General features: G+C 38.6%; 2 protein-coding genes across 3 annotated transcripts in view; one reads left to right on the top strand and one right to left on the bottom strand.

The window, feature by feature from the left end:
- LOC101495696 (ATPase family AAA domain-containing protein At1g05910) overlaps window positions 1–4,723 on the top strand; it is a 7,857-nt gene extending 3,134 nt beyond the window's left edge. The window contains exons 5-12 of the mRNA XM_073370367.1: window positions 1–1,670; window positions 1,758–1,946; window positions 2,097–2,239; window positions 2,821–3,066; window positions 3,152–3,338; window positions 3,536–3,601; window positions 3,705–3,954; window positions 4,223–4,723. The exon at window positions 1–1,670 is cut by the window's left edge and continues 26 nt beyond it. Of these exons, the coding sequence (XP_073226468.1) occupies window positions 1–1,670; window positions 1,758–1,946; window positions 2,097–2,239; window positions 2,821–3,066; window positions 3,152–3,338; window positions 3,536–3,601; window positions 3,705–3,954; window positions 4,223–4,599 (3,128 nt within the window). The 3' untranslated portion in view covers window positions 4,600–4,723. The remainder of the gene's footprint in view (window positions 1,671–1,757; window positions 1,947–2,096; window positions 2,240–2,820; window positions 3,067–3,151; window positions 3,339–3,535; window positions 3,602–3,704; window positions 3,955–4,222) is intronic.
- Window positions 4,724–5,648: 925 nt separating this feature from the next.
- Window positions 5,649–13,955, bottom strand: part of LOC101495369 (uncharacterized) — a 20,801-nt gene continuing 12,494 nt past the window's right edge. The window contains exons 9-11 of one of the 2 annotated variants that reach the window (XM_004507272.4): window positions 12,117–12,262; window positions 10,323–10,389; window positions 5,649–6,000 (exon numbers count right to left, since the gene is read on the bottom strand). In XM_004507272.4, coding sequence (XP_004507329.1) covers window positions 5,852–6,000; window positions 10,323–10,389; window positions 12,117–12,262 — 362 coding nt within the window. In that variant the 3' untranslated portion in view covers window positions 5,649–5,851. The remainder of the gene's footprint in view (window positions 6,001–10,322; window positions 10,390–12,116; window positions 12,263–13,955) is intronic. The other variant, XM_027336008.2, reaches the window with a different exon arrangement.

Raw genomic sequence — 13,955 nt, 5'->3', positions numbered from 1 at the left:
GAATAATTTCAGAGTCAGATGATGATCAAGACCTTTCAGAAGAAAAGGTTGAACAAGATGAAACAGAAAATGGAAACGATGTTGAGGAAAATGATGCAGAAGATGGTCATAATGAAATGGAGGGTGATGCCGAGGGTGAAGATGAAGGTGAGGATGACGGTGATGAGGATGGTGATGATGAAGAGGGTGAAGAAGAGCAGGATGGAAGAAGGCGCTATGATCTTCGAAATCGTGCAGATGTCCGCAGGTTCTCTATGGAAGAAGGGAAGGCCCGACCAAGGTCTCCTCGAAGAGTGTTACATCAAGGTATGGGAACTAAGGTCAGCAGGGACGTAAGGAAGGGTGGATCGCGAGTTCACAAGCGTCATCGATTAACAAGACCTGAAGATTCTGACGACTCCCTTCTTGTGGATGAGTTGGACCAAGGTCCTGCTATTCCATGGGGACGAGGTGGCAGCAGATCTGGCCCACCTTTTCTTTTTGGGGGCTTAGACACACATGGAACAACCAATTGGGGATTAAACATTGCCGCATCAGGTTGGGGTCATCAGGGTGATGCTTTTGCTACTTTAACTTCTGGGATTCAAACTGCTGGTCCAAGCTCTAAGGGAGGGGCAGATATCCAACCCTTGCAGGTTGATGATAGTGTTAGTTTTGATGATATAGGTGGGCTCTCTGAATACATTGATGCTCTAAAGGAAATGGTTTTCTTTCCATTATTATATCCAGATTTTTTTGCAAGTTACCACATAACTCCACCTAGAGGGGTCTTGTTATGTGGGCCCCCTGGCACAGGGAAAACATTGATTGCAAGAGCTTTGGCTTGTGCTGCTTCAAAAGCTGGCCAGAAGGTTAGCTTTTACATGCGCAAAGGAGCAGATGTGCTAAGCAAGTGGGTCGGTGAAGCTGAGAGACAACTTAAACTACTTTTTGAGGAAGCACAAAGGAATCAACCCTCAATTATCTTCTTTGATGAAATTGATGGACTTGCACCTGTGAGATCTAGTAAGCAAGAACAAATTCATAATTCCATTGTGTCCACTTTGCTTGCTTTGATGGATGGCCTTGATTCTCGTGGACAAGTTGTTTTAATTGGAGCTACCAACAGGATTGATGCTATTGATGGAGCCTTGCGACGTCCTGGTAGATTTGATCGTGAATTCAACTTTCCATTGCCTGGTTGTGAGGCACGTGCCGAAATATTAGATATTCATACTCGTAAGTGGAAGCATCCTCCTCCAGAGGAACTGAAAAAGGAACTTGCAGCTAGCTGTGTAGGTTACTGTGGTGCTGACCTAAAGGCTCTCTGTACCGAAGCTGCTATTCGTGCTTTCCGTGAAAAATATCCACAGGTTTATACAAGTGATGACAAATTTCTCATTGATGTTGATTCTATCAAGGTAGATAAGTGTCATTTTATTGAAGCAATGTCTACAATTACTCCTGCTGCTCATAGAGGAGCTGTTGTGCACTCCAGGCCATTGTCTCTAGTAGTTCAACCATGTCTTCAGAGACATCTAGAGAAAGTCATGAGTACTTTATCTGATATTTTCCCTCCAGTATCTGTTGCATCAGAATTGACCAAACTTTCAATGCTTTCGTTCGGCTCTGCAATTCCACTTGTATATCGACCTAGGCTTCTACTTTGTGGTGGTGAAGGCACAGGGCTGGTAATTATCTTGGAACCTTTTAATATTATCCAAGCTATGTTTTAAAACAACTGAAGACTGAATATACTTACTGCTCTAGTGTAACAGGATCATCTTGGGCCTGCGGTTTTACATGAACTGGAAAAATTTCCTGTACATTCGTTAGGACTTCCATCTCTTCTGTCAGATCCTAGTGCAAAGACATCGGAGGAAGCGTTGGTACATATATTTGGTGAAGCTAGAAGAACAACACCATCGATTCTCTATTTACCACAGTTTGATGTTTGGTGGGAAACTGTGAGTACATCTTAGTTATTTGTAAATGTGCTTCTAAATAAACTGATCTGCATGCCCAAAATTTATATCTCATTCAGACGGGTTTCATAATCTTTATTACTTGCTTCTTTATTGTGGTCTCTAAGTTTGATTGGTTTACTAATCTTGCAGGCTCATGAACAGCTCAGAGCTGTTCTCCTGACTATGCTAGAAGAATTGCCATCTGACTTACCTATCTTACTTCTTGGTACATCCTCAGTTTCAGTTGCTGAAGTTGAGGAAGTGCCTACTTCAGTTTTCCCTCACCGCACAATGTACGATTAATCTGAGTTACAAGAAATCTTTAATTTGAGTTCCTCAAAATTTCCTTTTTATAGCAGCACTCTGGATGAAGGCAATATTTTTTTTTAATGGATGGTTGTGTATGGTGAAAACTAGTAATGTAGTTCTACAAGTTTTGCTTTTTTATTTAGAAAAGAAAACCTTCAAGTTTGCTGATAATAGATGTTTTGAGAACCCTTTTTATCAAAGTTCTTTAGTAATTATTATTAGTATTTTTTTTCCTCAAAATCTTAATTTATTGAAGAATAGACCAGAAATCTTCATTACATTTCTGTTCATACATCACCGTTAAACGTATTTCAGATGCTTAAGTGAGGTCAGAGTCACATCATTGCAAATGTTAATGCTTCTTATCAATATTTGCTGCCTTCTTTCTTCACCTAAGTTTTTATAGTGGGTTATTCCCACAACCACGAGTATTTGAATAACTGTTTGTTCAAAAGCTAAGGCTCTATGAATATTTGTTTATTCTTCTTCTTTAAACCTGAAAAGTATTCATGCCTGGGCTTTTGTTTCTGGTTATATATGTTCACTCTCACTCCCTTTTGAACAGTTATCAAGTGAACATGCCATCTACCGAAGATAGGACCTTGTTTTTCGATCACTTAATAGAAGCTGCTATGTCGATCTTGTTGGAGAAAATCAGCAAGAAATCCCAGGATGCAGGACGCCTATCTGAACTTCCCAGGGCACCAAAATTAGCGAGTGGTCCAAAGGCATCTGAGCTAAAAGCAAAGGTCGAAGCTGAGCAGCATGCACTTCGTAGATTGCGGATGTGTCTTAGAGATGTTTGCAACCGGTATGTTAGCACCTCCGATTGATGTACAATTGTTAGCTTCACTTGGCTTATCGACACCATTATTAAATACATGTTGCTGCTGCAGGATATTATATGACAAACGATTTAATGCCTTCCATCATCCAGTCTCAGATGAAGATGCGCCTAATTATCGCTCAATTATTCAGAATCCAATGGACATTGCTACCATCTTGCAGCATGTTGATAATGGCAACTATATCACAAGCGCCGCATTCGTGCAGGACATTGATCTTATTGTTTCCAATGCAAAGGTATGAATCTTGTGTCTCGAGTTCTATTTTTTTATTGGATTGGATCATGTCTGTGTGGGTAATGTAGAATGCATGGTCATTTTTATTGTTTTAACCTAGTACAATTAGTGCTGAAATAAATTGGTCGGAAATGCTTCATACAATACTTTCAATATTTAAAGCGTGCCCAAAGTTTGATCCTTCTTAATGTAACTCAGGCTTACAATGGAGAAGACTACAATGGCACTAGGATTGTCAGTAGAGCTTGTGAGCTCCGTGACGCGGTATTTGAACTTTCTCTTTAAGTTTTACGTTGCAGTTTTAGATGTCGACTTTTGTCTGGAAAATGCATGTCATCTTACTCTTCTCATTCATTACTTTTTTAAGGTGCACGGGATGCTCTCACAAATGGATCCAGCACTGGTTGCATACTGTGACAAGATTGCTAGCCAAGGTGGTCCAGTTCAATTGCCTGATGAATTGGGGGATTCTACATTCCCTGCTAATCCTGTTGTACAGCTGGGTACTGCTACTAGAACGAGTGCTCGACTTCGTCATGTCCAACCAGAGGTTAATATGGATCAGGGTTACGAAGTATTGAAGCGCACTAAGAAGATCGGTGAAGGTGTACATGCAGGTATAAGGGCCTTTGCAGTATGAATTTGTTCTCAGTGTCCATTCATAACAACGATTATTGCTGTTCTGATATCACGATTCTGAAACATTTGAAACTATGCCACATTCCTATCTAGGAAGGCAATAGAGGACAAGTGTGGATGTTTTAACCTAAACTGTTTTTAGGCATGATAATCACATACATTCATTTAATAAGGCATGTTGGTGTTGCTTTATATGCTTGGGTATTTCCAAATGCTGATTTTAATGTTTCTTTGGATTTACCACAGAAGACAAATTGCAAGATTCAATACCGACAATGTCTTCCCAGGAGCAGCATCAAGCAAAAGACATGGATTCTGATAGGATGGAACCTGTAGCAATTGATGGAGATTTGGATGGATCTTTTACAAATAACCTTGCTGATGGTAGCAGCCTTCATGATATCACAGTGCTAGATGGTGAATTTTCGAGACAAGTGGAGTCTGTCAAGCAGCATTTCGTTAAGCGCAGTGAAAAGTACAGCATCCCACAACTGGAAGGGCTTTACACAAGAATTATGAAGGGCGTGTTTGAAACCAGAAACAAAGGAATGAATGATGATGACCTTAAGACTTCGGTTTTGGGATTTTTGTTAAAATTTGTTGAGGATGATGCGAATTTCTGACATTTGGGTTTTCCTTTCTCCTTGATGATTTAGAAAAAGGAAAGATTTTTACTGTAAAGTCGGGATTTTTTTAATTTTAATGATATTTGATTGAGCACTGGAGTTGCTCTCTTTTTCCCTGAGAGTCAGAATGGTCCAAATCGATGTACAGCGGAGTAAGCAAGCTTTATTCTTTCTACATATTCCGAGAGATTGTAATTTTAGGATATCTTGTTGATTAGATGTTTTATGTCAAAGGTAACTAGAGTGGTAGAACCCTTCTTTATTGCTTTCATGTCCATAACTAGCTTGCCTTTCCATAACGAAACCTTCTTTTTTGTTCCATTTTCTTAAATGTTAATTATTAATCACTTTTGTCAAAAACAAAAAATATTTCAGTAACCTGATAATTTTGAAAATTTTATATTTTATTATTACATGTGATAAAATTTTACATTTTATAACTTGTATGGAGGGTCCAGTCAACATGGAGAGAAAGTAGTGTGGTTTCATTTGTCGTGTTGTATTCTATTAGATTTTTAGTACCAAATGTTTTCTCTTCGTTTTTTTTTTTTGTCGTTCCACAGTTTATTTCGTTCCCTTTTATTCAGTGTTAAAAATGAGAGTACTCATTGATGATCTTAAAGCAAAGGCAAAAATTGCTCCTTTTTTCTGTAGTATGAAAAGGCGAGTACTCCACAGCCACTCTTGTATGGCCATTTTTCTCATGAGAACCGCTATTTGTTACTGAATTTATGACAAGAAAAGGTTACTAAGTTGATTTGACCATTCACCATCTTTTATTCATACATTGTTATTAGATATATAAAACATGAAGTGGAAGGAAAAAAAATTAGCATAGTGTTTTTCGTACTTCTATAACATACAGCATAGCATTTTGCTTTTCTCCTTCCTTGCAGTTTAGTGAAAATATTTTCACAGGCAAACTCTGCAAAATAGTAGCTGCAGTCATACGAAGTTAATTTTTTTTCTAACAATGATAATGTAACTTAACAAACACGAAGTCATTCCGAGAAGAACCAGTGTTGATCCCATCTAATCTAGTCTCGTTTTAGCACGCTGCAAGCAATTAACTCTGTACTCTGCATTCAAATTCGATTGACACAAGCAATTCCCGTTTCACATAGCCATCGATGATTCCATAGAGTACAACCATGGGAACATGAAGTTTTCTTCGTATTGCTAAATATTCTACACTACATGGAAAAACCAACAACCACTAGGGAACCATGCATTTTCTATGCTTCAAACACTACTTGGCTAATTTTGCCATACTTCTTAATTTACCCAACATCTGAGCAGCAGCTGATTCTCTTGCTTCAAGAGGAGTGGAACACAAGTTACCATCATCTGCACACTGATACTTGACTTCATTAACAATTACATTAGCTTGGAATCCACCTTCAAAATGAAATGATGATGCAGATCAGGATACCAAATATAATATTCCCTCAACATAGACATAAGTAACTACTAGTCATTTTTTAAGTATCCTAAGGTAAATAGAAAATGCAAAAATCAGTGGAATGATAAAATCTCAACTGCATTCTTCATTAAATATAATTAAAAGCTATGCTGCTGTTAATAATGCACTACTTGATTTATGAGGAGAGTCTATGCTGTCATGGATTCTACATCTAGATTAAAAGAATCATACAAATAATAGGTTGATCCCACATATTAACTGTTGAAAATATATTTATATTTATTACATATCATGTAAATAGGGATAATATCTCCCATATTTATTTTTGTATTTATTGCCTTGAGCCTATATAAAACAGACTCCGTTGTGTAGTTCAGACACACGGTTTCACCATATGTCTCTCTCATTTTCTCTTATTCAACATGGTATCTAGAGCCTATTAAGAGAGACAACCCTATACCGTGATTACCCCGGAACGCACTGTCTTTCGGTGAGATTTTTTTTTCGGTAAACCGTGTCTCAATTTCGATTTACCCTTTCTTTGTCGCTTTTCGTTCATTTTTTTTCTCCAGCAAATCAGTCCACTGTTCATCGCGCGACACTGTTCATCGCACGCACTATTCATCGCGCGGTACTGTTCATCGAAAAAAAAAAAAAACCATATTCTGCCACTGTTTCGCTGCTGGTTTTTAGGTAACTACTTATTGATTATGGCTACTTATAAAGATTTTCTTCGGTGGAGAGAGTATTGTCAGAACTCGAGTTCCGCTGTTTCCGCCGCACAAAGTGATAATTCACCTGTTTGCATCTCACCTTCTCATAGCCCATGGATTCTCGATTCTGGTGCATCTGATCACATTACTGGTAATAAGACTCTTTTCTCCTCTCTCACAACATCTGGTTATTTACCTAGGATAGTCTCAGCCAATGGTTCCCAAACACAGTCTCAAGGGATTGGCACTGTCCAAATCCTCCCTACTCTGTTAGTTAAATCTGTCCTTTATGTGCCTGGATGCCCATTTAATTTAATTTCTATCAGTCGATTGACTCGTTCTCATGACTGTGTTGTCACATTTACTAATTGCAATGTTACTTTGCAAGACCGAATATCAGGACGACAAATTGGTGTCGGATGTGAGTCTAATGGTCTTTATTATCTCTCAAACCCATCAACAGCGTGCCCTACCACATAGTCTCCTCTTACTATACATGCTCAGTTAGGTCATCCGAGTCTTCCCAAACTTCAACAATTAGTACCTAATCTAACCAAAATATCTAGCTTAAATTGTGAGTCGTGTCAATTAGGGAAACACACTCGTAGTCATTTCACTGATCGAGCTAATAAACGAGCTTCCTCCCCATTTGCTTTAGTTCACTCAGATGTTTGGGGTCCCTCTCGTACTATTTCCACACTTGAGTCTAGATATTTTGTTACCTTTATCGATGATTTTTCCCGTTGTACGTGGTTATTTTTAATGAAAAATAGGTCTGAATTATTTTCTATTTTTGAACAATTTTATAAGGAAATTAAAACTCAATTTGGTGTATCCATTCGCACTTTGCGCAGTGATAATGCCCGTGAATATTTGTCCCATCAATTTCAAAATTTTATGACCTCTAACGGCATTCTTCATCAAACATCTTGTGCTCATACACCTCAACAAAATGGGGTAGCCGAACGCAAAAATCGGCACCTTATTGAAACCACTCGTACTCTCCTTCTTCATGGTAATGTACCATCTCGCTTTTGGGGCGATGCTGTTCTAACGGCGTGCTATCTTATAAATCGCATGCCTTCGTCTGCTCTTGATAACAAAGTCCCTCACTCGATCCTCTTTCCTGGTACCCCTCTTCACTCACTTCCTCCTCGGGTCTTCGGATCTACATGTTTTGTCCACAATCTCACTCCTGGTCTTGACAAACTTTCAGCTCGATCATTAAAATGTGTCTTTCTGGGTTATCATCGGTCCCAAAAAGGTTATCGTTGTTATTCTCCTACTCTTCGACGATATCTCATATCGGCTGATGTCACATTTTTTGAGTCTGTTACATACTATGAGTCGCTTCCTGATCCTTTGTCTGCAACTATTCCTCTGGACCTACCAAAGTCTATTTCACCTTCTCTTTTACCATTAGAGCCTATTACGTATGCCCCACCTGAGACACCTCCTGTGGCCCCTCCCACTGTCCCACTTGAGACTCCTCTTGTTGATCCTCCAACTGTACAACCTCTTCAGACATATCGTCGTCGTCAACCACCATCGGTTGTACATGTCCCTACACCTGTTCTTGATACCGAGGTCACTCCAGACGCTCCTTCACCGCCACCTCCTTCTTTATCGGATCCGACCCTTGATATTCCTATTGCTATTCGTAAAGGTATACGTCCTACTCGTAACCCATCCCCTCATTACATTGGCTTGAGTTACCATCGTCTTTCTCCTTTGCATTATACTTGTTTGTCTTCCCTGTCTTCTGTTTCTATTCCTAAATCTCCAGGTGAAGCTTTATCTCACCCAGAGTGGAGACAAGCAATGATTGACGAGATGTGTGCACTTCAGAGTAGTGGTACATGGGAATTGGTTCCTTTACCGTCGGGAAAGTCTTTAGTAGGATGTCGTTGGCTTTATACGGTGAAAGTTGGTCCTGATGGTAAGATTGATCGTTTTAAAGCTCGTTTGGTAGCAAAAGGGTACACTCAAGTTTTTGGCCTCGATTACAGTGATACTTTCTCCCCTGTGGCTAAGATGGCCTCTGTTAGACTACTCCTCTCTATTGCAGCCATCAGACATTGGTCTCTACATCAACTTGACATTAAAAATGCTTTTTTGCATGGTGACCTTGAAGAAGAAGTGTATATGGAGCAACCACCTGGGTTTGTTGCTCAGGGGGAGTCCTCTACCATGGTTTGTCGACTTCAGAGGTCTCTCTATGGTCTTAAACAGTCTCCTCGAGCTTGGTTTGGTAGATTTAGCACAGTAGTGCAACAATTTGGCATGATTCGAAGTGAAGCTGATCATTCTCTTTTTTATCGTCACTCAACCCAAGGGTGCATTTACTTGATTGTCTATGTAGATGATATTGTCATAACTGGTAGTGATCAACAGGGCATACTCCAATTGAAACAACATTTATCTCATCAGTTTCAAACTAAAGATCTTGGCAAGCTCCGCTACTTCTTGGGTATTGAGGTAGCCCAATCTAAGGACGGCTTAGTAATTTCACAAAGAAAATATGCTATGGATATTCTTGAAGAGACAGGTTTGTTGAATGCCAAACCGGTTGACACTCCTATGGATCCAAACGTCAAACTTCTACCTAATCATGGGGAGCCATTTTTAGATTCAGGGAGATACAGAAGATTGGTTGGTAAATTAAACTACCTCACAGTCACCCGTCCAGACATTTCTTTTGCAGTCAGTGTGGTAAGTCAATTCTTAAATTCTCCTTGTCAAGAACACTGGGATGCTGTGATACGAATCTTGAAATACATTAAAGGTGCTCCAGGAAAAGGTCTAATTTATGAAAACAGAGGACATACTCAGATAGTTGGTTATTCAGATGCCGATTGGGCAGGCTCACCCATTGATAGGCGATCCACTTCTGGGTATTGTGTACTTGTTGGAGGAAACTTAATATCTTGGAAGAGTAAGAAACAAAGTGTAGTTGCAAGATCTAGCGCTGAAGCTGAATACAGGGCTATGGCATTAGTGACCTGTGAGCTCATTTGGTTGAAACAGTTACTCAAAGAGCTTCAATTTGAAGAGGCAACACAAATGACATTAATATGTGATAATCAAGCAGCATTACACATTGCCTCTAATCCAGTTTTTCATGAGAGGACCAAGCATATTGAGATAGATTGTCACTTTGTAAGGGAGAAGATCGAATCAGGCGACATCACCACTAGTTTTGTTAATTCCAATGATCAATTGGCAGATGTATTCACTAAGTCTCTGAGAGGTCCTCGAATCAGTTATATATGTAACAAGCTTGGTGCATATGATTTATATGCTCCAGCTTGAGAGGGAGTGTTGAAAATATATTTATATTTATTACATATCATGTAAATAGGGATAGTATCTCCCATATTTATTTTTGTATTTTTTTGCCTTGAGCCTATATAAAACAGACTCTGTTGTGTAGTTCAGACACACGGTTTCACCATATGTCTCTCTCATTTTCTCTTATTCAACATTAACGTTTCAAGATTTTTAGCAATTCCAATAAATTTTTCTGAACTTGATAAATTGGATGCTTTGGAATTTACAATAAGCAATCTATTTGATAGTCTTACCATCTGATTGAGATAGATGATAAGTTGGTAGGACCCAATTATTTTCATGACATACATCATCTAGATCCTGCAAGATTAACAAAGTTTTAAGTAGTTGTTTTCAATGAAAGATAAAGGGGACGATTGGCCTGTAATGCCAAGTAACTCATGTTCTAGCATGTTTCTTAAGACAATAGACCACTCCCAATATATATATATATATATATATATATATACACCTGAAAAATGTCATTCGAGAAAATAGAAATATGTCAAACTGAGGTGCTTCACAAGGATGCATAAAACATAAACTGAAAATGGTTAACTTTCCATGTAGTAGTCTATGAAAGTATTTTTGTCCATAATTGGAAATATATTTGAAGACTTGCATCGATTAATAACATCTCCACCATAAGTTTTTGTTACTGCATGCATTTGCAAAGGTAAAACCAAGCACACATATAAAGAAATAAATATTTCTTTTGGTGAACACCCCCGCCCCCTCCAAGAAAAAACATTATGTGGTCCTTTAAGTTATTTTATTATACCACATAGATCCTTTATGTCCCATTATGTGTTCATTGTTAGTTTGTTACCCTTTTCCACACATTTTGTTGCACAGATATAGAGTTGTCTGTTAAGTTACTAAAGTAGCAGGAACAAGGTTGATCATTTATCCAACATGTAACCCTTTTCCATCTCCTAAATGTACCTCTCGTCCATTTCAGATTTAGGTTAAACGATTTGGGGAAATATTGCGCAAGAGAGAGGAGGAACTGGGGAAATTTCCCTCTGATATTTTTGTATATTGAGTGATAAATACATCTGAGGCTATGCAATCTATTCAGTCATTTAATCTAATCTTAAAAAGGGTAAAGGTACACATAGGAGATGGGAAAGGGGTGCATGTAGGATAAATGGCCAACCTCATTCCTGCCACGTCAGTAACATAACAAACATGCATATTTTTGTAACAAAGTCTGCAAAAAGGGCAACAATGTACAAGTAATAGGATTTAATTGACCAATGTGGGGCAAAAAGAACTTGAAGGACTAATCCAATGCAATTAAATAAGCTAATGGACCACATAATGTATTTTGCCTAATTTATAATATTTATTATATCTATCACAAAAATGCCTTCAATTTATACTTTAAGACTTCAAAAGAAATTAATATTAGTTGTCTGAGTGTGAATAGGGATCAATGTGCTTTCATAGTAAAGCTTTCATCTTTATAATTTCACTTTAATTTTCAAAACATATTTTGAGACTTCTTATCATATGATGCATTGTTTCTTCTTGACAATTTACCAATGCATCTATGAGAGTGAGAAGTGCTACCAACACTCTCTCTACTACTGGTTGAAATTTATGGGACCCACATGAATTTCAGCTAACAGTGAAAAGAGTGTTAGAAAGAGACTGTTGATATCACTCCACATGGATCTATTTGGTTCCATATCCAACATAATTACTTTTGAAATTGGTGCATTTCAGTTTCAGTGTTATATCATATACTCGTGTGTGTCTAAGCCAGAAACAATGCTTCCAAGAAATTAACAACCACTAAATCCTGGGTACCTAGAACTAAATAGAACGATAACGCATCATATATGTGGCAAAACATTTTCTCCTCGGTCTCAATAAAAATCACTTGGTGATTGTTTTAAATTTTAATGAACCACAATTACATCAACAATCATAGAGTTATTATATGATGTATGTAACATAACGCATCAAACCACGTTTTAAGGTTTATCTTCATCATCAAAAATTCAAATGAAAAAAATTAGTAAGTAAAAAGAATGTCTTGCCTGGCATGAACTTTGCATCTCTGACAAATTTTTGCTCTTAAAAGGGAAGCTTTGTTGTCTACCCATTCCTTCTTGATTTGCTGCCAATACACCATTACAGCCTTCTATGATGGATTCTATCTTCAATTCAAAGTTATCTTTCCCATCTACATTTGTCCACAAGACACAATCAATTGTTAATCCTTCACTTGGACAGAGAGTAAATATATGCTTGAGTTAGAGTGTGGGAAAAGGAAAAGGTAATTACACACATATTCCTTCAATAAAGAAATTTGTTTTCTTACATCTTTCGGTCCAATTCTTTTCACATTCTCTCCTAATCCTTTCCATAATCCATACCTCTATAGGTATATTCTCTAATCTATTTACATTACCATTTGCCAATCCTCTTCAATGTTTCTTTTACCTCAGATTCTCAAATCTTACAGTAGAAGTAATTTTGACCCTGATAGGAATAATGAAGATGTAAATAGGAATAAACCTTTATTGGTTTATTACAGGAAAAACAATAGAAAATAATGATGTTTTTGTTTTATGGTTAGGTTGTTAGTAGTTACTGTTTTATAGTTAGGCGGTTAGTGTTAGTTGGATCCTATCCCTTGTATAATCAGCCTATAAATAAAGGCTCCCACCCATTAGAAAGGATCTTTTAACAAAATTAGCAATTGAGTGGTTTATACCATTGTAGGAGCGTATTCGCTCTTGTGTATCTTTTTCTTTCAATCAATAAAAATCAGGGACGAATAATTCCCTTTCGCTATTGAGTTCTACAAAGGAACCTAACAATTGGTCCGACCTGCCGGATCATCAACAACCATGGGAAGCACCATGGAATCACGTATGACAGCAATGGAAAAGTGGACCAGGGAGCATGAAACAGTCTTTCTTGGAATGCGAACAGATATGGAACAATTGAAGGACGGCATGGCAGAATTGAGAAGTGCAATGCAAGAATTGATCATAGCAACAAAAAGAAAGACCCAAGAATCGTCCGAGAGCTCAGAATCGGAGAGGAGTGTGAAGAATTCCGAGCAAGAATCAGAAGAGGAAGAAAATCCAGCCTCACGTTGGTGGTTAAAGAAAGTGGAACTACCCACTTTTGAAGGAATTGATCCCTTTGGTTGGTTGAACAGAGCTGGAAAGTTCTTTACGATTCAGAAAATAAAAACCGAAGAAAGATTAAATCTTGCGCATATTAGCATGGAGGGTGACGCCTTGCATTGGTTCCAGTTTTGGTTAGACAAAAACAAGAATGCGACGTGGGAAGGGTTCTCTGAGGCACTTTTACGTCGTTTTGGAGGGGAGCATCGCAGGTCTGTCTTCGAACATCTTGCAGGTTTGAAACAACGTGGAAGTGTGGATGAATTCATTCGCGAGTTCGAGTTACTCACAGCGCGAGCGAAAACGGTTCCCGAAGAACAACTGCTGGGTTATTTCATGAATGGGTTGCGCAAAGAGCTTCGCGGCCTTGTTCGACCCCATGACCCAAGAACTCTAGTTCGAGCGATGGAGGTGGCAAGAGACGTGGAAGAGTCGCACAGGGAATGGCGCCCTGTGGAGTACGGTGAGAATCGCAGCAAGAAAATTGGGTCGCGCTATCAAGGAACTGGGTCGAGTGTGGTTCGGGCCAACCCGGTGGCTGGAAAAAATGTTGCACCCACAGAATCTGGTAGGAATGGTTATGGGGCATCACGCAGTGGCTCAAATCAGGTTGGAGGTACCATGCAGAGTCGAAATAGAGGCGTTAAACACCTTCCTTATCCAGAATATTTGAAGAGACTTGAGGAACGAAAGTGTTTTCACTGCAATCAATCATTTGGGCCTGGTCATCGCTGCACA

This window comes from Cicer arietinum, chromosome 6 (genome assembly GCF_000331145.2).
Source record: "Cicer arietinum cultivar CDC Frontier isolate Library 1 chromosome 6, Cicar.CDCFrontier_v2.0, whole genome shotgun sequence".
Taxonomy (NCBI): domain Eukaryota; kingdom Viridiplantae; phylum Streptophyta; class Magnoliopsida; order Fabales; family Fabaceae; genus Cicer; species Cicer arietinum.
Note: the sequence above shows the minus strand (reverse complement) of the source record. Positions and strands in the feature narration are given on the sequence as shown.